The sequence below is a fragment of the Cinclus cinclus genome, chromosome 9 (genome assembly GCF_963662255.1).
Source record: "Cinclus cinclus chromosome 9, bCinCin1.1, whole genome shotgun sequence".
Taxonomy (NCBI): Eukaryota; Metazoa; Chordata; class Aves; order Passeriformes; family Cinclidae; genus Cinclus; species Cinclus cinclus.
The window spans coordinates 19,342,976-19,369,189 of record NC_085054.1 but is presented as its reverse complement, the minus strand read 5'-3'; the positions used below and the strand labels follow the sequence as shown (position 1 = coordinate 19,369,189).

General features: G+C 39.9%; 1 protein-coding gene across 1 annotated transcript; it reads left to right on the top strand.

Annotated features, from left to right (window-relative positions):
* Positions 1-11,500: 11,500 nt before the first annotated feature.
* Positions 11,501-21,619, top strand: CCDC14 (coiled-coil domain containing 14). Its single transcript, XM_062498249.1, has 13 exons — positions 11,501-11,536; positions 12,539-12,594; positions 13,075-13,138; positions 13,862-13,934; positions 14,029-14,169; positions 15,162-15,398; positions 15,484-15,578; positions 16,536-17,094; positions 17,628-17,769; positions 18,365-18,444; positions 18,865-19,083; positions 19,169-19,301; positions 20,371-21,619. Exons 1-13 carry the CDS (start codon positions 11,504-11,506, stop codon positions 21,341-21,343), a joined length of 2,805 nt encoding a protein of 934 aa, XP_062354233.1. The 5' UTR covers positions 11,501-11,503; the 3' UTR covers positions 21,344-21,619.
* Positions 21,620-26,214: the final 4,595 nt, after the last annotated feature.

Below are 26,214 nucleotides of genomic sequence, written 5' to 3'. Positions count from 1 at the left end.
TCTGTAAATCTTGAAGGTGAGGAAGCCCAGAGACAGCTGTTAAATTCCCAGGTGCTATGAGGAGTCAATAAAAGAGATAAAAGCAGTGTTCTGGTTTTAATTTCTACCAGGCTCCTGTGCCCTTTTCTTTAAGCAGTGTTTTGCCAACCCAAAGAGCATGAAGTCCAAATGATGCCAGTGTCTCTCGCAGATTGTTTACAAGTGTTAGAGACGGTGTTGCCTGTGACTTCTGTGCAGGGGGAAGAAGAAATTTGCCTTCTACAACTTCTTTTTTGATGGAGGAATCTTGCTTTCTTTTTTATTCCTCCCACAGAGTTTCCTACAATGCAGCATGATCCAGCCCTCAGTAATTAAAAGGCCCAACCTCTTCCCACATTTTTTAAGTACAAAAGCCGGCCCTGACATCAACAAGAAAGAGAAAGTAATATTATTAGTGCTAATTAGTTAGTAACAAATCTCTCTGGGACACATGAAGCCTATTCACAACTTGAAACAGTTATATAGGGGAGTACATAAGTGAGCATGAGAACTTCAGACTCCTCAGCAAGCCTGCAACCAGCTCAGCAGTGACTTCAGCTGGCTAACCCCAATATCCAGTTCACGCTTTGGAGAGTGCCAACTTAGCAACACTATTTAGCTTTTTGCACCTGTGGAAGAAAAAAGATCTGCTTGAAGGAAGAGAGTTTCACATCCACAAACAGCAGGCTAACTCCACAGTGTTTTCTGACCTTCAAAGATATCCCTAAATGCAATTTTAGACAAAAGTATCAGGAACTGAGAAAGACTTTTTATGTAGAAATAAAATAACCATTTCTATTTCATTTGTAGACTAAAGTCACATAAACAAGTACTGCCAACTTTCTGCCAGAAGCTATTTAAGATTCACCTCCAGAAGTGTTTTTTTTGTTTTCCTGTTTTTGAGCTAACACTTTCCAAGTCCTATTTTGCCTATTAGTAATCACTTGGGAGACCATTGTAACATCTTTTTTTTCCCCATTCATTTCGCTGTTAGTCACATTGAACAGCAAAAATTGATTAATAAATTTCAAGAGTGTAAATTTTTTTTTCAGCTTCATCCTCTGGTTTGTGTGTAGAAACACAATCCAAACAATAAATCAAATCTATGTCTATCCCATTCCTCCTGATTTGCCCACTAAGTTCACAACATGAGAGTACAAGTCACACTTCTCTGTGCACGAGACCACGTGGGACAGGAACCAATACCAAGCACTGAACCTTGTAAAGGCAGGTCCACCAAAACACAAGAGCTGACATTTTTGGTGCAAGAAAAAGGCAAAAGAAATAGGAAATAAATTAAGGGAGATGACAACTACTGGACTCAGACTGGGGATTAGAGTTATGAGTGAAAGTGAGGAATTCAGTGGGAGCACTTCCTGCAAGTCAGAAAGCTTCTTTATGTCTTCTGACACAGACACCAAGACCAAGGCCATCAGTTTAATCTCTGAGACTGAAACTGAAAATGAAGCTGTGAATCAGTTATAAGCCCTGGAAATCAAATCAAAGAGAAGAAAACTGAGAAAATCCAACATCTTGATAGAGGCAAATTAAGGGGGAAAAATTCCATTTTTTTTCTCAAAATTCAGGACAGTCTCTGGAGGTCAGGTTGTCCTCTGTATGACCAACATATTGGGTCACCTTAGCCTAATTCAACCCTGAGGAGACCTTGGTTCACCCGAGGCAAGGCATATAGAGCTCACAAAGCAGCCAGTCCCATGATATAACAACCATTGCAAAACTGAATTGAAAGTCAATATTGGCAATTTAGGCTGTTGGAGAATGACAGAGAATGTAGCCTTAGAGAGGTTCTCCTATATGGCTCCTTTATGTCTCACCATATGGAGAAGCACAGACATGAAAGTTCAAGCTTCCCTGACTTAAGCCAGGCAGTGTCCCTCAGGGGTAATCCACAGTAATTTACATTAGAAAAGGAAAAACTGTTTTCAAGTGTTTATATTTTCAGCCTTTCTCTGCTGTGGGAGTCACAAATTATGCTACCATATCCACTAGCAAGCAGAGTGAGACCACTGAATTAATTTCTCATAAGGCAACAGAGTCATAAGATATGAAAAGATCTCCAGTCACTTTCATTACCAGACTGGGCAAAATAGTAGGCAGTGATTTTTACTTTTTTTTTTTTTTTTTTTTTTTTTTTTTTTTTTTTTTTACATAAAAGAGATAAGACACAGATCCTGAGAAAGATTTTAAAATTATTTACCAAATATTTCAGGAAATATGACAAGCAGGATATCACTGAAGGATCTGCATGGCTATTCCACAAGTGGGAGTAAAAAATGCTTGCTTGAGAGATTTAGCTGAGATATACTGAAATACTGAAGATCAAAACAAGACTTTCCAGGTAAAGACTGTGATGAAGCTGGATGAGAAGTGAAGGATAATTCCCATCCCATAAAACAGGTTAGGAGAACCTGTGCTTAGAGGATAAATGCTTTTCTGTGACTAAGTTCTATTTTACTTCAATAATTGCTTTTCTCATAGAAGATGATTAAGGTGAAGATGATGATGATATCGATGATTTAATGCTCTTTAATTCCACTGAATAATTTACGGTGAAGAAAACACTTTGCCTTCAAGCCATTACTTGTATCCTTTGATGGAGTCCCAATGCTAAGGAGACATATAAACACATGCTTATTTTCAGTAATTTCCTTATTGTTTCAAGGAACAGATATATTTGCAGCACTATTATGTAGTTTATAAAGGAAATAATCACAAGCCTACTATTAAATAAATAGTAAGTTTCCTAATAATTTCAAATGTTTGAGGTTAAGGTCCAAAAGGAGTAAAAAATATTTGAAGCTCTGATAAGCTCAGATTCAGAAAGTTCTCAGTGACTAAACCAAGAATACAGGTGAGATAAATGTATTGATTAATAGGGACTAGTATGGATTTTCATCAACTCTATCAGGCCCAGCTGAGACTCCATTTTAAATGGATGGTGGTATCTGGCCCAAGTCTTACCTAATTCCCTAGAAAGAAAATCAAAGCTCACAATTTTCACAGGCAGAAAAGTCTGGTGCTTTTTTTTTTCTTTTTAATACAGAGAGGAATTTATCAAACCTACAAAATACTACTCAATTTTATATATATATATATATATATAACATAAGCAAGATGTGTACATTTAATGACTAGGTTTGTGGTGAATCTGTTTCTTTATCACCCCACTGCCAGGTTTTGAAGCCAATCCACTGCAGCAGCAAGCCTAACCTGGAATTACCAAGCAGCATAGAAGGTGTAATATACTGAACTTTTCTCACAACATCTTTTGACAAAACTGATTCATACTGTGATGTTAACATTGAACCAAAACAGTAATTGCAATGTTTGTATTATTAATTACATTGCTGACAGGAAGGGAAAGTACTTAATATATGAATTGTGTAGAGGCTGTTACATGTAGGTAGATTAAAGGAAGCAGTTTTTAATCCCAAGGACCTAGAGGATGAAACCTAGATTAAAACTCCCTTTAACACATTTTAACAAATTAGAAAAGTCTTGGGAAAAAAAAGGTAGCGATTCAATACAGGAATGTGCAGAATTCTCCAATGAGTTAGAATTCAGCAGCCATATACATAACATAAAGAATAACTGGATTTCTTATGCTCTTGCAGAAATTTTTGAGAACTATCATGAAATTGAAGTTAGGCATTAGTTGACAACACTGTGCTGTTGCAAAAGAGAAAAACATTGTGCGAGGAAATAGAAACAGGAATAACATTTATAGACAGATGATGTAATCCTCCTGCTATTCTTAGCATTGGTAAAATCTCAGTTGAAGCATTTTGTCCCATTTTGGGCATTATATTTCAAGAAAGATGTGTATCAGCTGAAGTTTTCAGATGAGAGTAACTAAAGTTTTATAAAACACAACACACAGCTAGGATTGAGCAATTTCAGGATATTAAGCACAGAAAATGGAGTACCAACGATGACATGCTAATTACCCTCAAATCTTTAAAACACTGCTGCAAAGAAAAAAGGGAAGTGATGCTCTTCAAGTTCATTAAGAACATAAAACAGTAGGTTCAAATCCATCAGGGAAGACTTAAGACAGGACAAATCTTTTCACAGTGAAGCATTGCAACAGATTGCTCAGGAGGATGGTGATTCCAAGTGCACGAGGGCCAGCTGCTCCCTCAGTGGTGGGATGCCAGGAGCCACGTCCAGTTCCACAACTGGAAGGGCAGAGCCCCCCACCAGGGCCCATCCCACTGCTCCTAGCAAGGAATCAGGGCAGACCAGGGGAGGCAGCTCAAGACAGCATTACCTGACAAGTTCTGGTGATGCAGCAGGTCCAAGATCAAGCTAAGAGCCAGTCGGCAGACTGGGATCAGGAAGGCACATGGCCAAGCAAGGCATGGCTGTGGCTCGAGCCAGGCATCCTAAGGCATTGCTGGGGCAGGGACTGATGGCCCTGGGCCAGGCTGAAATAAAAGCCCCTGGCCCAAGGGCAGGCATGAGGGCTGTTCCAAAGGAGGCTGGGCAGGATCATTAGACCCACTGATGCCCTCAGGGCTCCAGGACATGGAATGCCAAATGGAAAGGCTGGAGGTCTTCAAGAATAGGCTCCTGGCAGGATGGGCAGAGAAGAGAAGAGACCAGGAGACCTCTAGGCTTGCCTTCTTTGTTTTGACATCTCAAGATTGATGCCAGAGATCTGAATCTCTCTATTGTACAACTGCTGTGGCCCACAGTGATGTTCCCCAGACTTCAGGAAGGACACCTTGGACAGAATGAAAAGATACCACACCAGAGCTCTAAAGGTCCCAAATCAAAAAGCAAGAGTTATCTTCCCCACTTCTGGGGCAAATATATTTAAAATTGATAATTTACATCCATAGGTTTCTTATTCTATTATCCCACTAGTAGTGTTACCACTGACTACATTTTTAGTTTGGATAATTTGCTTCCACCCATATGTCTGTAAATATTCTATATGGATAATATAAGTACAAGAGATGGTGAATCCTGATCTATTAGCTGTTTCTATATAATGGAAGGTAGATTATTTCTTCAGCTGTGCTTCTTCTGTGCTTCAGCTGAAAACATGAAGATTTCTGGTTTTCATACTCAGATCACTTGCTCCCCCAAGCCATAACAAACTTACAGCCAGGCCACACTTCTGTAAAATTAACATCCTTCCAGATGTTGCATAACTAGTTATTTCCTGTGCTCACACTGTTCATTTTACCTGTATTTTTATGGCTTGTAATGATTTATGTGCTTCCACTTTATCCTCTCACTTTATTTATGGAATATTTTTATTATCATCTTTCTTAAATGTACCAAACAAATATGTACTTTGGGCATCCAGCTAGTCTCTGATGTCACTGATGCTCCACACTTATCACAGCATACTTCAAAAAGAAAAGCCTAGGTCAAGCCAAACTCAATTATTTTGGGGATGATATTGGATTACAGAAAATTTTGTCATCCTCTGAATGGACGCAAATAGGATGCATTTTTCCTGTGATGCATTTTTAATTTGTGCTTATCCCCAGGTGGAAGGGAGAGATATATTGCCTGTAGCTGGACTGACTCACATGTAGGAGGCACTCAATCTCTCAGAAGACTTATTTGAAAGTGCAAGGAAGATTGGATACTTTACTGAAAGAATTGAGTGGCTGAAGTTTTTAACCCTGGCATGGAACCTGCTCAGAGCTGAAAGTTTATTCATACTTCCATGGTCTCCTGAATGAATATGCTGTATATTGTGATTTTGTGTTGATGTTTATGTTGAAAAAGCAGATCGAGGTTTTAACAAGGTAACCACTAAAAATCAGGAGGAAATCTTTTTTTGGGGAATGAGGGGATTACTTTGACTATCTTCTTTAAAGGATCAATGAGGCAAGAATAGTTGTTATAGCTTTTTCCCTTCCAGACAATTGACAACAGATTAAGCATTGGGGAAGACAGCTGGAGAGACAGGGACAAAAGCCATAGGCTTCATGTAACAGTTTGCTACAGCTGTTTCTGCAGGGCTGTGCCTTTGCCGTGAGTGATCACAAAAGATTTCCTTTGTTTCCAGCATCACTCAGCAGCCCCGACTGATTACTGAACCAGTATCCTGGTTCTGTCTTGCTATTCCTCACTCTGATATTGTATGGCTAATGTAGAAGACTGGAGCAAACTTCTTGTGTCAAAGGAAACATCAGCATCTTTCCACACTACCTCATATTCAGGCAGTCTCTGTCATAGAAACCCAAGAACATGAGGGGAAGTCAGTACCACAACACATGTGTTTTCAGTTACTAAGAAAACAAGGGGCAGGTGATGGGTTGGATCTAACGGCAATTGATAGCCAATATGTATGAAAAGCAAACTGCAGTCTTCTCACACATCCTCAAGAAACCAGAATTTAAAAGCTTATCACTTAATGTTGACAACACAGGAAATACAGTCATGGGTTTCACTATGAATTCAGAAAAGTACCTACATCCTTCTCACAGCACTTAAATGTGTGACTTCCTCCATTCTTTTAACTATTCAATAGAGAGAGGAAAATGAATTTGTGAATTTCTGGTATCAGTGGAAACCAGGTTGCAGTGCTGATGTGACTAGTTAGAGGTATTGCTGTGATTGATTCACTTCTGATCTTAAGAAAGGACCTCTCACTCATCCAATTTAGCACAGCTGGGCACACATTTATACACATAGCCCCATAATTTCTATGTGGGATCATGAAGAGGATTAACTGAGCACTGGCTACAGCACTGTTTTTATATCAGTATAGCCAGTTTTATTTCCCAGCCAAAAACATTAATTCAGATGAGGTTAGGCCATGGAGGTGAGCAAGATAATAGATTACACTGAGACAATCAAAAGTGGATGTGAAGAAAAAAAAAAAGTAGAAGAAAAAGGTTTTGAATCAGAATCCCAGAATCATTCAGCTTGGAAGGGAGCCCCTGAGATCATCTGAATGATCTGGTACAGCTCAAATGGAAGTTAAAGCTTCAAGCAGAAATTTGTGGTGAAGGCTCTGCTGGCTGTTTGCAACACAAGTATATTACTTTTAAGTCTCTTAGATGTTATAACTTGTTTATATATGAATTTTCTCCTAAAACAATAAAAGTTACAGGATTTAACCTTGGTGAGATGAGCTTCATCAACCTTTGACCTCAACAATTTCACTGCTAGTACTAGTTCCAAAACCTGCCTCATAGGAAATTTGAACACTCTAATTAGAGACAATTCTGTTCAGGTATTTTATTTGCTTTTCCTCTATTGCTTCATTTCTTTTCACTACTTAGAATGAAATTTAATATCTGAGAAATTATTTTGCTGTTAGAATTTATTTTTCCCCTAAACCCATCATATTTCAGATCTGCTATTAAACTTGAATTCTGTAAAAGTTGTCTATGTGGTTTTAAAGATCTGTTTGATGTCACAGTAGATTTTATATTTAGTAGAGCAATAAATAAATAGTGCTTTATGTAAAAATTACTATTTTCACACACTTTCACTAATAAAACATTACTCTTGTCAGTAAGATTGCCTGAAAACACAAGTTGTGGCAAAGATTCTATGAAAGACCAGTGGAATTCTCCTAGTATTCCCTAACCCAAGATGCGCCTAGATTTATCGCATGGAAATTCCAAGTCCCTTTACTATTCAGAGCAGTGAATTTTTTCACGTGCCCGTGCTGCCACCTCGTGGGACTCAAGCCTCCCGCACCAGTCCTGTGTCAGCACAGTGCCTGTCACCTGCAGCCAGCACCGTGCCACCTGCTGTCTGGGCGGTCTGGGTGTGACACCGTCATCAACTCAGAAAGGCCATAACAGCTCGACTCTTACTGATGTCTCCTACAAGTCATAACTCAACACCCTTCTGATCTCATCCACGTGAGAACTTCTCAGGATGAACAGCATTTAATGTGCTTTACATGAGATCCAGCACTTGAGGGCAGACAGACCAAAGCCAAGTTATTTTTTCCCCTCTGTATTTGCATAATACCAAGAAGAAATTAATGGATTATAGACACATTAATTCCAAAGACACCAGAATATGAAAATGTGATGACAGGCTTTGTGATCTACTGAGACCACAGTCCTCATGCAGCAAGTCCTGGTGAAGCTTTCACTCTTTATGATTGAAATTGGACTAAGACATTGAAAATCTAGTGTAGATTGTCTTGAAACCTCTTTTACAATTGCACCACAATTCTAAGGCCCACAATATATCAATCTTAACCCCCTCATTATATCTCCACCTGTCTGACTGAAACATTCTCTATTAAATTTCTGCTTCCTCTAACAAAATTTTACTGTGGTCAAGACATCCTTTAAGCCTGACCTTGAAAAACAAAAGCTGCTTTCTTAGCTACATGTTCATTGCTATTCACCTGCTCTTTTCTGTTGACTCCATGTAGATTGAAGGATAGGTGGATGGACAAAAATCTGTTAATTTGCTTTCTGTTAGCCAAAATGAAGCTTTATTCCCTAATTCTGCACTTGCAGAATGCAACTACCAAAATAGTCTCAAATAACAATCACTGATATTCTTGGCCTACTTGTCTTATAAATGGTCCTTATTTTGTGAAATGTTCTCTTGTTAAGACTGCACAACTTTTTTGAAAGCTCAGAGGAAAGCTTAACATCAGTTTGTGCTGGTGCTCAATCATGCTTAGGTTAGGACTTAATTACACTAGAACTTGTTAGTAGTGGTAGCAAGAGACTTTCAGACTTACACTGAATATGACCTTGCCTCAGTTTTCCTAGGTAGGTACTGGAAAAGACCCGTTTTCTGATGAAACTTGATTGATTGATTGATTGATTGATCAATAAGGCTCTTCTCTCACCTTGATTAGCTTAATTTTCTTTGCTTTCTCTCCTTCCTGCAACAAAAGGGCATTATTTTATTTTATCTGAGAATTGTTCCCTCAAAGATCTTTGTTCCTCGAGAGCTTGTGTTCTATGTATATTTATTTCTTCATCATTATTAAGTACATCAGTCTTGTACAGAGTTTTCTGTAAGACCCTGATGTTTCAACTCACTCTGTAAATAATTTAGGGTAAGAATAAGCTTTTTTGTTATTTTCAGTGGCGCTTCATGTAATATGGACAGCACCTCAAGCATTAAGATTGCAAATACAACCACACGTATGTTTTAATTATTCATCATTAAGGCAGCTCCTCCTTAGCTAAGGATTTGTGTCTTTTTTTCCCACATATACTATGCTTTTTATTTATCTCACATTTGCCGGCTTTTTCCTTCTTTTCTGATTAACATTAGCATTATTTCTACACCAAACAGAGGTGAAAGCTGGAAGATTGTCAGTTTTCTTTCTCAAAGGCCTCAGCCATATCCAAAAGCATGTCTTGGAATTGTTTGAGGAATATTAGTTATCTGTCAAACAGGAGGACAAGATAAAAATGGTTTCGCTAAATGGAATTAAATTTTCTCTCTGAAAGCTATCTTGATGATAAATATGAGTAACAATATAACATTATGTATGAATTCAGCTCATGACTTTGAACCATTTCAGTATGTTAGATAAAGAAGAATTTTGGGTTTTTTTTAAATCACGGTTTTACCATAACAGTCAGACATGTCCAGAGATATTCAGTGACTCTCCACTGTCATACAATAAAGAAAGCCAGTGTCAGTCAGAAAAAGTGCCTATGTTCTGATTGCTGACTCTCTTCTCAGCATACACTGCTGCAAACCCTTGCAGTTATACCACGAGTCTCAAAACAGCTTGTTCTTGTCTTTAAAGAGTGACTACTTGGAGCTCTGTGACCACGAGAATTATTTATGCATTTTTTAACCCTTGCAGTTGCATTTTTAAAAATTACTTATAAGGCAATCTTGCTGCTTCATCTGTAGTTTCAAAACTGTACAGTTGGCAAGAATGGGACCTAATAGCTTTCTGTACTCATTTTCCTTTGCATGAATAAAAAACGAAGTGCAGGCTGATCTACGTGTCTTCAAACGAAGGATGGGATTGAGGGGGTTTGGGTTTTTTATGTTACCTGTTGCTAAATACCTTGCAATAATTCTTCCTTATTTAAATACTGCACCCACATCTATCAGTTCAGTAAGAATTCACCCAGAAAATTCCAGAAACTACCTTAAGAAGAAAGTATACTAATGGCTCTGGTAAATACTCTAAATTGGTAGCTGTCACACATCTTTTTGAGCTTTTTTCATCTTTCTTTTTTATCTTTCTAGTTTATATTCCTTCCTTAGTCATGCTATTACAGTGATCCTATAAATTTTATTTTTCCAAAGAGAAAAATTGAAGAATTCTCCAAATTCCTGCCAGAAAGCCCTTCCCAGTTACTGTTTTCTTTGGGATTTTTCTTGACAGGATGGTAAATATTTTCACAATATATTTTAAATTCAAGTTTGTTGTAGTTTCAGCATAAATGTTAACATGGTAATAACAAGATCATTTACACATTGGGAGAGCAGAGATGTTGAATGTTTATAAACACTTCTGCTACAGTAATAGGATAGTAATGCAACCACATTTTCACCCTGAGTAAACGTAATTGCTTCCAGTTCTGTGTGTTCACAAGGTATATTTATTCAGCTGATAAAAGTGAGGAAACGCAGAATACCGATATGCCAGTGATACACAGCATGTGTTTGGAGCTTGAGGCACCACCCTCACTGAACCGTGCACAGCAGGTTCTCCGGGAGCTCCACAGAAGGCTTAACAAGCCGGGAGCCAGCGTGCAGAACCAAGAACCGATGGATTCTGAACACCACGGTCCAGCAGCTCCCTTCCCGTGCCAGCCTGTGTTACCTTGGCGTACCCACGGCTACACAGGCAAGGCAAGACAAGCACAGAGCATCGAGCTGCGCCTAGGGAGATTCAGGAGGCTGGACACGAGGAGGAATTTCGTCACTGAAAGGGCGGTTAGACATTGGAATGGGCTGCCCAGGCATGTGGTAAAGTAGCAGACCTTGGAAGTGTTCAAGAAAGATTGGAGGTGCCACCGAATGCCAGGTTCTGTCTGACATGGTGGTGGTTTAGACACAGGCTGGACTCAATGAGCAGGGAGATCTTTTCCAACCTGATTGATTCTGTGACTCCGTGACCACTCACCTGCAGGGCATTATTTTCCACTTCTTTTATGAATGTACGGAGCCCCTGTCCCGTCCCGCAGGGACTGCTCGTCCCAAAGATTCCCTAGAGAACCGAGCAGCGTCACAGCCGGAGGGCAGCCACAGGGCAGCTGCCGGCTCCGGAGGGGCGCTCCCTCAGGGAGAGGGGGTGTGGGACGAGCAGCGCCCCCTCGCGGCCCGCCCTAGCTCCGCCCGTTCCCCCTCTCGCTTCCCATTGGCTCCTCCCCGCCCGCTCTCCGCCAATCCCCGGCCGCACCGCCCAGCACATCTCCTTCCCCTTCCCGCGCCCGCGGCCGCCGGCGCGCCGCGAGGCGGGGCCGTTAGCCACGCCCCCTCGCGCACGGACCGGCTGGTAATTGGCCGGCGCGGGCGGGGCCGGGCCGGGGCCATGGCCGCTCCGGGGGCAGCGCGGCCCCGCAAGGTGCGTGAGGGCCGAGGGGAGCGGGCGGGGTTCGGTCCTCGTTCGGGGCCCCCTCCCTAGAGCCCGGGTGTGCTCGGGGGGCAGGTGGGGGGTGAGGGGCCGTCGGGGCATCCCCTCTGCCGTCCGCGTAACGACTGCTGCTCGAGGTCAGGCCTTCCGAGGCCAGGCCCGGCTTGCACCGCAGGCACCTGGCGGTGGTCCTGAGGCGCTGTGTGCGGTTCTGGGCCCGTGTCTCTGCCCGAGAGTCGGGGAGCTCCTAGAGCGGCTCCAGCGGCGAGTAACAAGGATCGGTGTGGTCTGGAGCCTCTGGGAGCCTCTTCCTTTCGAGGAAAGGCTGTGAAGGTTCAGCCTCGAGAGGACATGACTGAGAGCGCACATTAGCGATGTGTAAGGATGGACAAAGGGAGGTGTCGGAGGATGGAGCCAGCAATAGGACAAGAGACAATGGGCAGAAACCGATACACAGAAAGTTCCATCTGAAGATGAGGAAGAACAGGTTGTCCATAGAAGGTGTGGAGTCTCCCTCACTGGCGATACTCAGGAACAGCTCAGGATGCAGACCTGTGCCATGTGCTCTGGGATGGCCCTGCTTGAGCCGCTGTGGTCCCTTCCTGCCTCACCCAAGCTGTGATTCTATGATTGTGTTTCTGTGCAGTGTGCTCTGGCCATAGATGATTCTTGAAGTCCCCACAGCTCAAGTTTGTATTTATCAAGCGTGGTTTCCACTTGAAACACATTTGTACATCAGTTCTTGGAGAATCCTTGAGTGGCTGTGTCTGTCTAATGCTGTGGAAATTACCAAAGCATCCTGCTGTCAAGGCATGTTTTGTGAAGTGAAACCCACAAGTTTCAGACTGCTGGCAGCAGTTGTCCTCTTGGCTTGAGAGCTGTAACTTCCCTTGAACTGATCCACTTTGGCAAAAGTTCTTGGTGGGCAATAGTAGTCTTCAAGTGTTGTGAAAATACTTTGTGAAAATCAAAGTGTATTTCTGTATTCAACAGGCTCTGTCTTCTGGAAGGCTGTCAGGAGCAGCTAAACTAACAGATGGAAGAAATCAGTAAGACCTTATTCACTAATACTGTTTTAAATTGAGTGTATGTGTGAGCATTTGGGAGCCTTATACTTGTCATACGTCACAACTGAACAAAAAATTGTTTTGTGTATATATAAAGCATTTTGAACTGAAAGGTTCTAAGCAGTCCTTGAACAGACAGGCACAAACTGAATAGAAATTTTGCGTATAAAAATGCAGATTTCACTCTTCATATTTTATTCTTAGAAGAGTGAATTTATGTAATTACTAGCTGTATGTAAGACTGTTGAGTGGAGACTGAATTCTTCTTTAAAGTAAATTGTTACTATTTGATTAAAATGTTTGTTGCAGCCATGCAGAGTTTTCAGAAAGAAAGTTATGTTGTTTTATGATTAGATTAACTTGCTTGCAATTATTGAATTAGGTTTGGGGTTTTTTGTTGTTTTTTTTTAAATTTTGTTTTCCATTGGGTAGGTTGTACAAACAGTGTGTTTCATTTTTCAGGTTTGGCTTAAGGAAAGGATGTCATTCTGATGTAGAATTCTGTTCCACTGAATCTGACAATCAGGTAATTAAATGGCTCTTTAACACAGTCATCCCTGTTGTCTAAAGAGAAGGGAAATTGGAATACCTTGAGTAACAGAAAAAAGCCAGATTAATTTAGATCCTGATTAATTTGCATCTGAACCTGAAATTGGTCCTGCAAGACAAGCAAGAGTGTCTGTACTGCATCTTGTAGATAGGAGCAAATGGGCTTTGTGTGCAGTGAGTTTGGCTCTGACAGATCTCCTCAAGGCACAGGATACATTTTACAGACACACATAGGCTGCTTATGGACAAGAGCTGAGGCTCTCAGAAGAGCAGCTGTCTTTGTTAGGTTTTTTTGCTGGAAAGAAAGAGTATCATGGAGTCAGTGCTGCAGTACTGGTTTTGTGTAGTCCTGAGCTAGCTGTCTTCAAAATACAGGTAGGCTGTTTAAATGTACATAGAAATTGTTTAAATGTACATAGAAATAAGAATAAAAAGTATACATGTAATTAATGTAAAATTGAGCAAATGGAAATGGGTGCAACAGCACAATTTATTTATTTTGCAGAATCTGTGTGTTTGCAAGGTTCCATGTAATTGCAAAGTAATGCATGGGCAATTTTACATTTTTTTGGTTATGAGTTGTTCTTTGTCACGTGACAGATTGGGTTATGCTCACCTCTAAAACAGCATTTTGGTTTACTGAAAGAAAACAGTGTACTGTTTACAGTAACATTTACTGACTGCAGTGCTCTTTGTGCAGGTTGATGCTATTCATAATGGACTTGACCGTTGTGCAGCTTTACTGAAGAATATCTTACAAAAGGAAGCTACAGGTTGTACTATTGAAAAGACAGGTTACATTTTTTAGGTTTTGTAATGCTGTCTTGATTTGTTTTGTTGACTCCTTTTTCTTTCAACGAATACCAGGAAGGGAGACTGTCCATAAACGACCTGGGAAAACAACTACCTTTAAATTTACTTCCAAGCCTTTGCTAACTAAAGGAAATAATTCCATGAAGAAAGGGTTAAAAAGAATCATTACTCCTGCCCCTGTTCAAAAAGAAATTGGTAAGTGGACTTTCTTAGGCTTGATTTCTTTTTCCTTCAAGCAACCTTGAAAGACTCCTCAACTTAGTGAGATTCAGCAAGGCTTCAAATAATTGTTGCCATTTGTTACAGGTTGATCCTGGGTTGGATCCACAAAAGTATGTATTATTTCCTTTTAGAAACCTTAAATGTTTCCTAAACAATTACTGAAATTCACAAGTGGTTGAACTTCAGATACAAGGAAGAAAGTTGAGTGTGTTTACAAGTATCAACATCATCAGCTTTATCTTGTAGGAAGTGTGGAGAGGAATGATAACCTTTCCTTATTTCTCTTGGACAGGGAAGCATTGCAGCTCTTGGTCTCAGTTTAGGATCCACAGCTAGAAACTGGTCTGAAGTTCAGTGTCCAGCCAGGCTTTTCTCAAAGAAGGATTTGTGGAAACAGGGAAGTGGGACTAGAAATGACCAGACCTCAAATGGATTAGTGGCCAAAGCACTGAATAGAAAGGTAGATGGGGTGCTGTCAGCTGAGTTGCTCCCAGGGAAATATTTCATCTATTATCATTTCTGCCTCTCTGCACTCTGGTTTCTTCTGTGCAATTTCTAATCTAGTAGGTCAGTGGAGCCTGTAGACAGGTGTGTAGCAGAATGCCCACTGGGAATTGTAGGAAGTGAGCCTGTAGCTGATAATCTTCCCAACACTGTAAAATTACAGTTTTAATTATACCTAAGCAGAGATTTTAAAAATTGCGTTTTAGAGCTGGCTTTCTGTAGCATTAAGTGCCTGTGCTTCCTTCAAGAACAGCTGCCTGTCCAGATGGTTTAGGGTGCTCTGTCTGGAAGAAAAAAATTGATGGATTCATTTGCTGGTGAATCAAAATCTGACTGGTATCCTGCGCCATAGGATCCTTGTTTCAGTTTTCAAGGGAGCCTGCCAGAATCTGCCATGGTTTGTGTAGATCAAGAAGACAGGCAACTTCAGCAGGAGTTACTTGTTCTTTCCTTTTCTGCAGTGCCAATATCAAATAGAAAAGTTGCCTCATCTATCACACCTTCTACTGAGAAGGAACCTTCCAGTGCAGCACAGAATCAAATGGTTCAATCAATTCATGTGCCTTGCAGTGAACACTCTCCTGGGGTGTATCAGAATCTGTATGAGCATGTGCAAACTCAGATGTCTCTGATAACTGGCCAGTCCCCAGAGAAGACTAATGAAGTTCCTACTGTAACTCCTCCTACCTTAAACCAGGGTTAGTAGAATTATTAATATAGAGTTGTTTAACTGCATGAGTTTTGCCCACATTGCCCTGATCTATGAGTGTTGTATTCTTTTAGGGTGCCAAAATGTTACAGCTTTGAATTATCAGTTACCTACCTCCTCATCAGCACTGTCCCTGCAGCATTCAGCTAATCCTGTATCCACTGAGTCAGTAAGTAAAAGTTTGATTCTCACTATCAATAAACATTGAATTAGCACTGCCTATTTATTTATACATTTCCTTCTGTCACTTTTCCTAATAATCTTCCTTTTAAAAAATTGTGTATTTCAGACTGTAGTGATGCACAGAAAAAACACTTCTATTCAGAACCCATTTTATGTAGACACCAAAAGTTGAAATTAGAAGCATTTCAAGTGGCTGTTTTCTTCTGCCTGGGGAATTCTGTACTGGACAGCAAACATGGAAAGTGCAGGAAATTATTGATTACTGTTAATTTCATTCTCAGTAATACACACTAGGCTCATTAAGCAACTCCTGATAGAAGCACTCATAGATCATATGGAGCTTTCCCTGCCAATGATCAAGGCAATTATTTCTTCAGACATACTGTTTTATCTTAGAGCCACATGTGAAAATGCCTGTGTATTTCAGGGTATAGAATAGAGGTGGTGGAGAATACTAGCTGCCACCTCAGGAAATGTGGCAAAGAGCTTGAAGCCACCTTGAATCTGTAAGACTGTAGTTTTTGCCTTCCATCTGCTGGTAATCCATGTATAGCTAGTGATGACCTTGACTTTTAAAAAATTCATCTATTTAAAATACTGAAAGATTATAGTGTTGTCCTTTCTATTTCTTTTCTTTCCTGTTCTACTTGAATTTAAAAAACTGCCCAGGTTTTTTCATTACAGAGCAGTTGTAAAAGGATTGTGCTTTAATGTTGTCAATAGCATTTAAGATAAAGGTAATCCAAATCAGATTTACATCTTAAGTGCTCCTTATGATAAAGGAAAACTACTCTATTATTAATTTGTGTTGTTCGTATAATTAGCAAAGAATGAACAAGTCTACATTGAGTCAGACAAGGGTGGTACTGTTTGGGAGGTTTCTTCTCCTAAAGATTTAAAAATCATGTTAACTTTTTGCTTAATTAGAATACCTTTTATGCAGGGTGTTCCTGTAGACGGTGCCAATGAATGTGTGCCAGTGATGGGAGGATCTGTGGTTTCCCCAGTGGTTTCTGCTGCTGCTGTTGCACAAATACAGTCTGGAACTGCTCTTACTGGTGTGATCCCTTGTACAGCACCAGGAGCATCAACCCCTTCAGTGCCTGCACTGATGCCAACATCTTCTGCCAAAGAGATGGCCCCAAGCCAAGAGCAGCAGGTAAAAGAAGCAGATTTGATACGGTGCATACAAGCCCTGCTACAATCCCATGAAATGCTGAATGGCAGAACTGAACAGAGGGGCCATCATCACTGTCCAGAAAAACATGATGGCTCATGTGACACAGAGGAGGATACTCCTGAAGAGCACAGTGAGGACACTGTCAGTGAAGAAGATGAATTGAGTGTACTTGACATGTCTCCAGTGAAAGAGACAAGCTGTAAGACAAGTTATGTGAAGAAGATTCTAAAATCTAGAAAAGAAAGTCCAGAAGAAACAGCCCATAAAGTTAGGACTGTAAAGTATCTTATGGGTGAGCTCAGAGCACTGGTAACAGATCAAGGTAAGGATGCTTTAATTGTGCAGTAGAGTTATTACATACAATAATGTAAGAGCTCGATGAAAGAAATGAGCACTTTAGTGTTTGGAAGTTGTATGTGTTAGATGATATATGACATCTGTGTTTTTTCACAACTGTAAAACCTTCAGGATTCATTCTGGATAAGTATTAAATTATTTTGTAATATTTTAATTTTATCATGACAGCAAGATAAAGGTTTTTGTTATTCCATATACAGAGCTTTCCCCTGAGGAGGGTCCTGGTATGGACAGATTGCAATAGCAGTCCCACCAAGGCTGGTTGGAAAGATGGTGGGTTGTGTTTTATTGAGGATGTAAAACGTAGTTTTCTTACTCAAGCTTAACAATTTTAAATAAATATAGTTAAAGATTATATTTGCTTGGGGGAGTGGGAACCACAGATACCACTAAATCACTACCAAACCACTTTGCAGATTGCTTAATCACATGTAAAACATGAGTTATGCTATAGATTTATAGGTTTATGAAGTCTCTCTTCCCCCTGGCTCCTTGCAGGCGACTCAGAAATGCTGAGGTTGATGAGTGAAATCGAAGGCTCCGTATCATTGCTCCCAGCTGTGGTGGGAAGTACGAACATCCAGGCTGAAATAGCTCTGGCTTTGCAGCCTCTGCGCAGTGAGAACGCACAGCTGCGCAGGTGAGAACTGCTCAGTGAGCCTGTGCTCACTGCAGGTGCACCTGGAGCATCTCTGACTGTCTGGTTTCAATGGCCCTTGTTAAGGCTCTTCCCCTCTTGTCTGTGCAATATTTATGAATTAGAAAGTGTGTTGGTAAGGCTATATACTTTAGAAAGCAATAATTAACACATAGCATGACTTTGGTATTTTAGTAGTATCAGTTACCTCATGATGGGGCATTTGACTGGGTGGGGTCAATGCATCACTCTGAAAACTGCACTATCAAGGTAGTTAGCATGCTCATACTCTTTTTGTAGTTTATTCTCAAATGCAAAAGTGTCTCTCATTTCAGGGGGTTCTCACATAACTGAGTAGCATTTACTTCAGAAGAGGGTTATACACCAGGTACTTACCAGATACTTGAAAAGGGTCTTTTGTGTTGAATAAGTACCGGAATGTAAGAAAAATATGTTATTAAAACTTCTTTATATTTCTGAAATATTCCCTCACATCTAATTCTCAAAAGCAACTTATCACCAAACTAATTCAAATTGCAGTCCTTTTAAGTGTATTGTAATATTTCTGAATTTGTGCTTTTTCACAATTCATATTTAGGAGACTAAGAATATTAAACCAGCAACTTAGGGAACAAGAAAGCAGTGAGAAGACATCTGGACACAGCTGCAGCTATGAATGTAAAGTACCAATAATGTTGCTTTATAGGGGCATATTTGTTAAATCTTTATTACAATAGATACTATTTTTATGTATATATATCTGTAGTTTCATATGTCTGTATGTATCGTGGCCCTTAGTAATAGCTGAACTAATTTGGTCTAATCCTGCAACTGCATTTACATGGACTGTTTGGCTCTTCAGCTGCCAAGCAGTTTATTTTTCCTTATGTCCCTCTTAAAATGAAGATGACTGATGAAATAATGAAGAAGAAAGCTTGAGCTTTATCTTGCTGGGGGAAAAAAAAAACAAAAAAACAAACAAGCCTTCTATCTGTAACCAAAATTCTTATTATCAAGATTATTTAAAAACTTAGTTTGGTTTAGAAATTCACGCTACCACACAAAACACTTAAACATTTTATGTTTTACTTTTGGCAGTGATTTCTTTGCAGTCCTTGAATATGATGCTCCAGAGTCAATTGAAAGAGTCACAGAAAGGCCTTGATTCACTGCAGGCTAAAAATGAAGAACTACTGAAAATAATAGAATGTCAGAAAGAAGAAAATAAACATCTTGCAAAAGGTATTCAAGATAAAGAAGAAGAATTGCTAGAGAACAAACAGCAATATGACATTCATTCCACCAAGCTCAAGATTGGTGCGTGTTTTCAATTTGGTTATTCTTTGTTTAGCATTTTAGAAGTTTAAAGAAATAATTATGTAAGTTCTTGTTGGCATTTCAGAAGTGGAGGAGACATTAGGAACTGTGAAGAGCCTTCAGTTTAAGCTGGAAGCTTCGGAGAAAGAAAATAAGATTTTGGGCATAACGTTACGTCAGCGTGATGCAGAAGTTAAAAGACTGAGGGAATTAACCAGGTACTATTGGCTAAGCATTTTTTTTGGTCTCCTGACATTTTTCTTTTTAAAAAAGTCTTTCTTCTTTCTTATTCCCTGGGGTTTTGGTGGTTTTTTTTCATCCTGTGGATTATTGTAGTCTTAGTATCATGGCAGTGGGAGATAACATAAGCTAAAATTTCTCTTCACAGTTTGTTTTGTTAAAATGCTGCACTCATTTTTTTAAAAAACAGAGTTGTCATATTCTGTGACTTGAGTTCTGTGGTAAAATCCTATCTGCCATAATTTATGTGAAGTCTTGACTCCTAATAGCTGATTTGCCAGTAAGAACTATTGCTTTGAATTTATTTTGTCTTGCTCTTTTATGCTGAAAGTAGTGGCAAGCTGGGAGATATAAATAGATTTATGCAGATGCATAGTGGTGTGTACATACAATTGCTTTGGATATGTTGTGCAGAGGAAACAAACCTGTTGTCTGCCATGTTTATAGTTGGAACTGGCTGGAACAGCAGAATATTTTGAATAGACCTTTCAAATTCTTCAGTAGAATTTTTTGGTACTTCTGTGACTGCTGTGCTGACCACCAGGTGGTGGTAGAATGATGTCACATTGTGTGTGTGTGTGTATATGCTAGAAACAAACTTCTAAACCTTCATTCTTTTGATGGACGGAGCAGTAAGTTAGAAGAATTATTTCTGTTATTTTGTTTTTTTATTTAGATGCAATGGGAAGACTAATTCAGAAAACGTTTCTTAGCAATTTTGGTAACTGCTTCTATCTGCTTTGTAACAGTTTCTTGCCATTGATTTATTTCATCTTGTGCTGCTCAAAGCAGGTACCTCAGGAATAATCTGGAGAACTTTACTGGCTTATGCTATTTTAGTTAGCCACAGTGAGCTGAAGAAGAATTCAAAAAACTTGGAATTGGTTCACATTTGTAACTGCATTTTATAGCAATATCTAGAAAGTGCATTGCAACTTTGCTACAGCCTAATAAATCTAATGTTTTGGTTCCATAGAAAAGTTTTAAAGTATTTTTTTTTTTTAGTGACTGATTTTGAATCTGTTTGGTTGATTTTACCCTAAACAGAGCCTTGCAGGGCAGCATGGCCAAGCTTCTGTCTGACCTCACAGGGGACAATGTTAGACCCAAACCTGAAAAATCTCTCTCAAAGTCTCTTTTGGAAGACCATGAAAAGCAGATGGAACCTGAGCTGTTTCCTGGGAGTGCTTCAGTAATGACTTACCTTAAAACATTAGAAATGGATCATATTTTGATAGATAAGGATCTTCAATTCTCAAATAAAATTGGAGAAGTAGAAATGCACAATCTGTCCTATGAAAAGTTTGCTGCTGAAGGAAGTAAAATTAACAGTACGTTCACAGAGGAATGGACATCAGCTCCCAGAGGACCACCAGCTCCATTGAAGCAAGATGCAGAAACAGGGAGTGATTCTGGAACTTTACTAGATGACCAAACCAAGGTGGATGAGACAATTTACATTCCACTGACTAGCAGTGCCTCTAAGAAACAGCAGCCAGTCTCTGGAAGAAGTGTGCTCTCCCAGAGCAGAGGGGCTTGTCAGAGGCTGGATTACCACTGTGAGCTCCCAAGCTCTGTGCAGCAGTATGGATGTGAGGATCCAACTCTATTGGATAAATTAAATGGTGGGCACAGTGTGAAAAAGACTTTGGAAAACACACTTGAAGTTACAGGGGATAAAGCGAAGCCAGAAGGAGACAAAGTCCAAGTGAGATCAAGAGGCATTCCAAGTGTGGCTGCAAAAGATTTCATGGATAAACCAGACCAGCCTCAGCCTGATACATACCCTTGTGCATCTATGCCATTTCCAACAGGGATTTCTGAGAAAACAGGCAGTGAAGCAGTTGATTTTAGTTGCATTTCATTTGATGATTTCTCAGGGAGGTCTGACTGGAGTGCCTCTTCCTTCTCAACATTTACTTCTCGAGATGAAGAGGACTTTAAAAATAGCTTAGCAGCCTTGGATGCCAACATAGCCAGGTTACAAAGGACTCTACAAAGTAACATTAGGAAACAATGAGATTGAGAAAGCAAAATGGGCTGCAGCTATTCGGATAAATTAAGTTTTTCTGAAGTATATTAAGTATGGTACTGATACGTATATTTGTATGTAACAACTTGTTCCTAGCTGTCTCAATTATGGATAGAATTTTTTCCTCATTAGGCTGTGATGCTGTTCCCCTTGATCTGTACAACTTGAAATAATTGGCTTTTTATATGAAACAGAAGTGGCTTTTTAAATTATGACTTAGTTTTATATTCTTTATGTGCAAAATTAAATGTACTTGTTTACTTGGGTTTGTTTTTTTCCTTCTCCAAAGAACTATTGTAAGGTGCTGTACATGAGTGAGAGGTTCCACAGGTAGAGGCCAGGGAAGAGCTAGTTACAGGCAGTTCTGCAGGAATGCTGAGAGTTAGTTGCTAAGTCAGGATCACACTATTCCAAAAATAAAGGCAGCCACAATATGGGATTTTTAGTGTATGCTACATCCTATGAAATATATGAAGCAATCCTTTTTCACTCACCATTGGTAAAACTATTTTCTCTTTGGAGCATTGCACTTGAAGGAAGAAGTTGATGAAGTGGAGAGTCTAGACAAGGGCAAGAAAAGGATCATCAAAGTTCCATTGCTTTGTGCAGTTCTGTTATAGGGCAACCTTTTTGTAAATGTTTGGTTTTTATTCAAAGTAAAAGGGAATGTAGTACCAGTGGATAAACTCAGAACAGAAAGATGCTGAGGAACAGAAGCAGCCGAGCTGACGCAAAGGAGACAAATGAGGCTTTGGCTGAAAGCTGGCAAACCAGAACAGCTAGGAAAGCACCAGAATATACAGCCTGAGGAAGGCATGGAAATGCTACAGTTGTTGGGGTGTCAAACATCTCTTGGACATCAATAGAGAGAGTCTGGACTGAATCACCCAAATTGGCTCTCACTGGAATGGGAGTGGAGCCGGGAATGATTCCAGTCTGTTGTTCTCCCTGACAGGCTTTTCCACATCTCAGTCTCAAGAATATGCATAACGTAAGTATTTAAGTTACAGGTAGAGGAAAGTACCATTGCTACCATTCTGTGCCTCTTATACCCTCAGCAATGCTTCAGAGGTGTTTTTCAGGGGAAATACCTTTGGAAAAGGAACAGCAGCATAAAGACTTGAGTTTAAGACTGCTTTTTCTGAAGAATTGGCTATTATTTTTTTCCTAGAAAACACTGTTGTCCATCCTGCCACTCTTGTATGTTTCCATGTGGGAGAAAAGTCCCTCATGGTTATCTGCTTGTGTGGACACATTTTAAAGTTAGGACACTGACCATGCATTGTGCTGGGGAGCAGCTCTGTGATTATTTTAGTTACTGGTAATTGAGTCATACAAAGGTATGAAGAGAACACACACTACAGAAGATGCCAACTGGCACTCCTACTTTCAAAAAGGAAAGTTAGACTAAATAGTGACTTCAGTCATTTAGAATGCTTTTAAGGCTTGGCTTGGATTTCTCAGTATTCTTCACACTCATCGTGCTCAGTTTCAAAATAAGGTTGATGGTATGAAAGTGAACCTGTTTTAATTATTTACAAGCAGTTTCAGTGGAGAAGCTAAGCAAGATTTAAACAATTATTATGGTGTGGGTTAAAGACAAGCTATAATAAATTTTTATCTTTAGAACTCACAAGAAACCTGAAAAAAGATAGGAAGAATATTCACTAGAGGACAACTCATTCAATTTTCTTCTTGCAGCCATGACTTTCTCCATTTGAAGGAGGGTACTTCTCCTGGCTACAGCTAATGGCAGTATGTTAAGGCAGCTGTGGTGTCAGGATGCCCTAGCAGGTTCCTCTTGTCTTGAGAGCATTTACATTCACTTTTACCTCAGTGGGAGAAGATGTTTCACCATCTTGCTTGTTTCCTGTTTGCCTTCACAAAGTCAGTTCTATTAAAGCAGGAGATGACTACTGGAAAACACTCTTGGGCATAATGACATAGGAGCAGGTTTGAAATGTGTGTCTGCTTCCAGGGAGGAGAAACTTAGGAGACAGGAAGGTGGAGACTTTTTTTAAGATGGTCCTTTGTTTTGTACTCCAATATGTCAATCAGAGCTATGGCAACTTAATGAAATATAAAATTTCCCATATATGTGCATTATAAATGTGCACTGTTATGTGTTCACTAATAGCTGCTGTGAAACACCTCTTGTGTGGATTGACTTGAACAGCTCAAACTGCAACATCAGTGATCATGATAAGGTATTAAAAAAAAAATCTTCACTGTGAGGCTGGTGAGGCACTGGAGGAGGTTTCACCCAAAACTTGTGGATACCCCATCCCTGGAAGTGATTGAGGCCAGGCTGAACAGGCTGTTATAGGCTTTGAACAACCTGCTCTAGGGGAGTATGTCCCTGCCCAGGGCAGAGGGTTGGAACTAGGGGGTGTTTTCCATCCCTTCCAGCTCAAACCATCCTATGATGTTATGTAACCTCATCTAGGTTTTTCTAGTAAACACAGAAGTTGTAAGAGTTTCTTTTTAACAAGTCATATTCTATGAAGTTGGCAGCTGCACCTTCCAGTACTGTGGGAAGAAAAGGAACTCTTAAAGCATGTCATCAAGCTCTTTTGCTTTTATGAACCCTTTCTCTTGTGGAACATAGGAAGATTGGGCAATACTCCAGAGTACCTGAGTTTAACCCACATATAATTCCCTGCTCTGATTTCTTGACCAATGAGTGCCTATAATCCCGTGTCCCATTCCAAGAACTAGGGACTGGTAATGGCTCCCTGCAAACACAAAGGATTGTGTTTGTGTGTCTTACTACTGTGTCCAATTCCATCAAAAACTTCACAAGGAACAAAAGCTGCCTTATTTGCTGAAGTAAAGCTGGTACTGCATCTGTGTGTTCTAGTAAGTTACCTGGGACACCAGTTGAGGTCAAGTGGCAACATCACTCACTTATCTGGTGAAGGGAGGTTTTAGACCTCAATATTTCAGAGCATATGTAACAAAAACTCCCAAACAAACCAGGGCTTGCTGCTGTTACCTCAAGTAACTTTAAGTCTCTGACTTAATGCAGGCATTCTTAACGAGGATGATTTTTTTCCTTAGAAGGGAAAGAAATAGTTCCCTTGTTATATCAGAAAAAAAGGCTCAGGCAAAAAAAAAAAAAAAAAAAAGAAGTCATAGGTTTAGTCATGTCAGTGGTCCCCAAATAGTGTAGATTAATATTCAAGCTTGGACAGCCAGGACATGTCTGCACACCTGTCAAGAACCAGAATTTACCGGAAGGGATGAAAATGTCAAGTCAGGTTTGGGATATTAAAGTGGGTATGACAGATAAGTCAGTCCAAATACAGATTTAACTCTAAACCATGCTAGGTAGATCAGGCTACCTGCATTAATTACCTGTTTCAAATTAAGCTCAGGCAGGCCATCTCAAGTGGTTCTTCAAAATTTATTCAAATACTGTTAGAGTTAGAATGTGTCTTCCCGAAAATTCATGAAATTTCTTCCATAATTTCCTTGCACAACAAAGCCCTACAGTCTGTTCTCCTTCAGCCAGCTACAGGGATATTTTGGAGTGTTCAATTACATGAGTCAAGGCTTTTGCTTCCAGAGCCTTAGGTACAGAGAAGTCAAGTAGGAGATGAGGTCTTATTGCTGAGCTCACTTTAACCTCTGCTTTAAGGTGAAAACAAGAGTCACCATCACTTTCATGACTGTTCTTGTAATTTGAGCTGTAACCAGACAGGTTCTGAAGAGACCAACTTTCCCCCAGCCTTTGATTTGTATAGTAGTTGATCAGGTCTCTCTTCAGCGTAAGCATAGGCTGAGTTTGGGGTTTTTTTTGAGAAATCTTTTTGGTAGAGAAGAAAATAGTTTCTTTAGTCTCCAGATTTCCCTTAATTTGTGAAAATGGATTGTTTCTTTAACAGTCTTGGGAAGCATATTCACTATAGCTTTTTGCCTTTTACTGCAGTGAGATAAGGGAAAGTGTCTCTCAGTAAGCAGTCCATACTCCTTTCCCACTCAAGGCTTGGTGGAAATGCCACAATTACATGGACATCTTTTTCAGGGATGAAATAATATGTGAGCAAGATCTGTAAACCATGAAATTCAGATTTACACAGATCCTGTGGTCATACCTAAATGCATCAGTGAATGGTTTTGAAGACCAAACACCAAGATGAACTGAAAGCCCAAAACTTTCACAGACATCTTCTGTTCATCAGGGCACAAAATGGAGAGAATGTTGTTCAAAGGTCCTCCAGTTGTACTCCTGGCCCCACACAAGACTGGAGTCACGGTAAACAGGCATGCAACAATCCCCAGTCATGAAGTGACACAGTAGTATTGCAAGTTCAGAGGCAGGGGCACATGCTGAAAATCTCCTTTTTGCATTCATGGGAATATCCATTACTGAAGTTTTTACACTGTGTTCCAAAGAGTATAAAATCAGTGCTTCACTGACTGCAAAAAGAGAGCTTGAACGGCTCAAAGTGTAGTGGCCATCTGTGTTACAGCTAACATTATGTGGTTTATAGGCTCTTTAGGTATTTGAATGTCTAAAGACCACTTAGTAATAGTATTTCTTTTAAGACTCCTGGTTTTGTCCAAGCCCATGATGAATTCTGGCTATTTCTCTGTTGCAATCATAAAGCCAAAACATATATTTTCTTACTGCCTCCTCCCAGATTCTATTCTGTATTTAGAAGCTAGCAGTAATGGTTTTGGGCTTGCAATTATGGTATTAAGCTAAGTGTAAAATATTTTCCTTGGCATAATCTAGGGTATAAATAGCTTTAACATCAGTTTCTGGTTCTGTTCCCTGGGGAGTGCCAGTTCTCTTCCATAGTTAGTCTCAGTAGTAAGATCATCCCAACACCACTCTTGTTCCAGCACCCCCT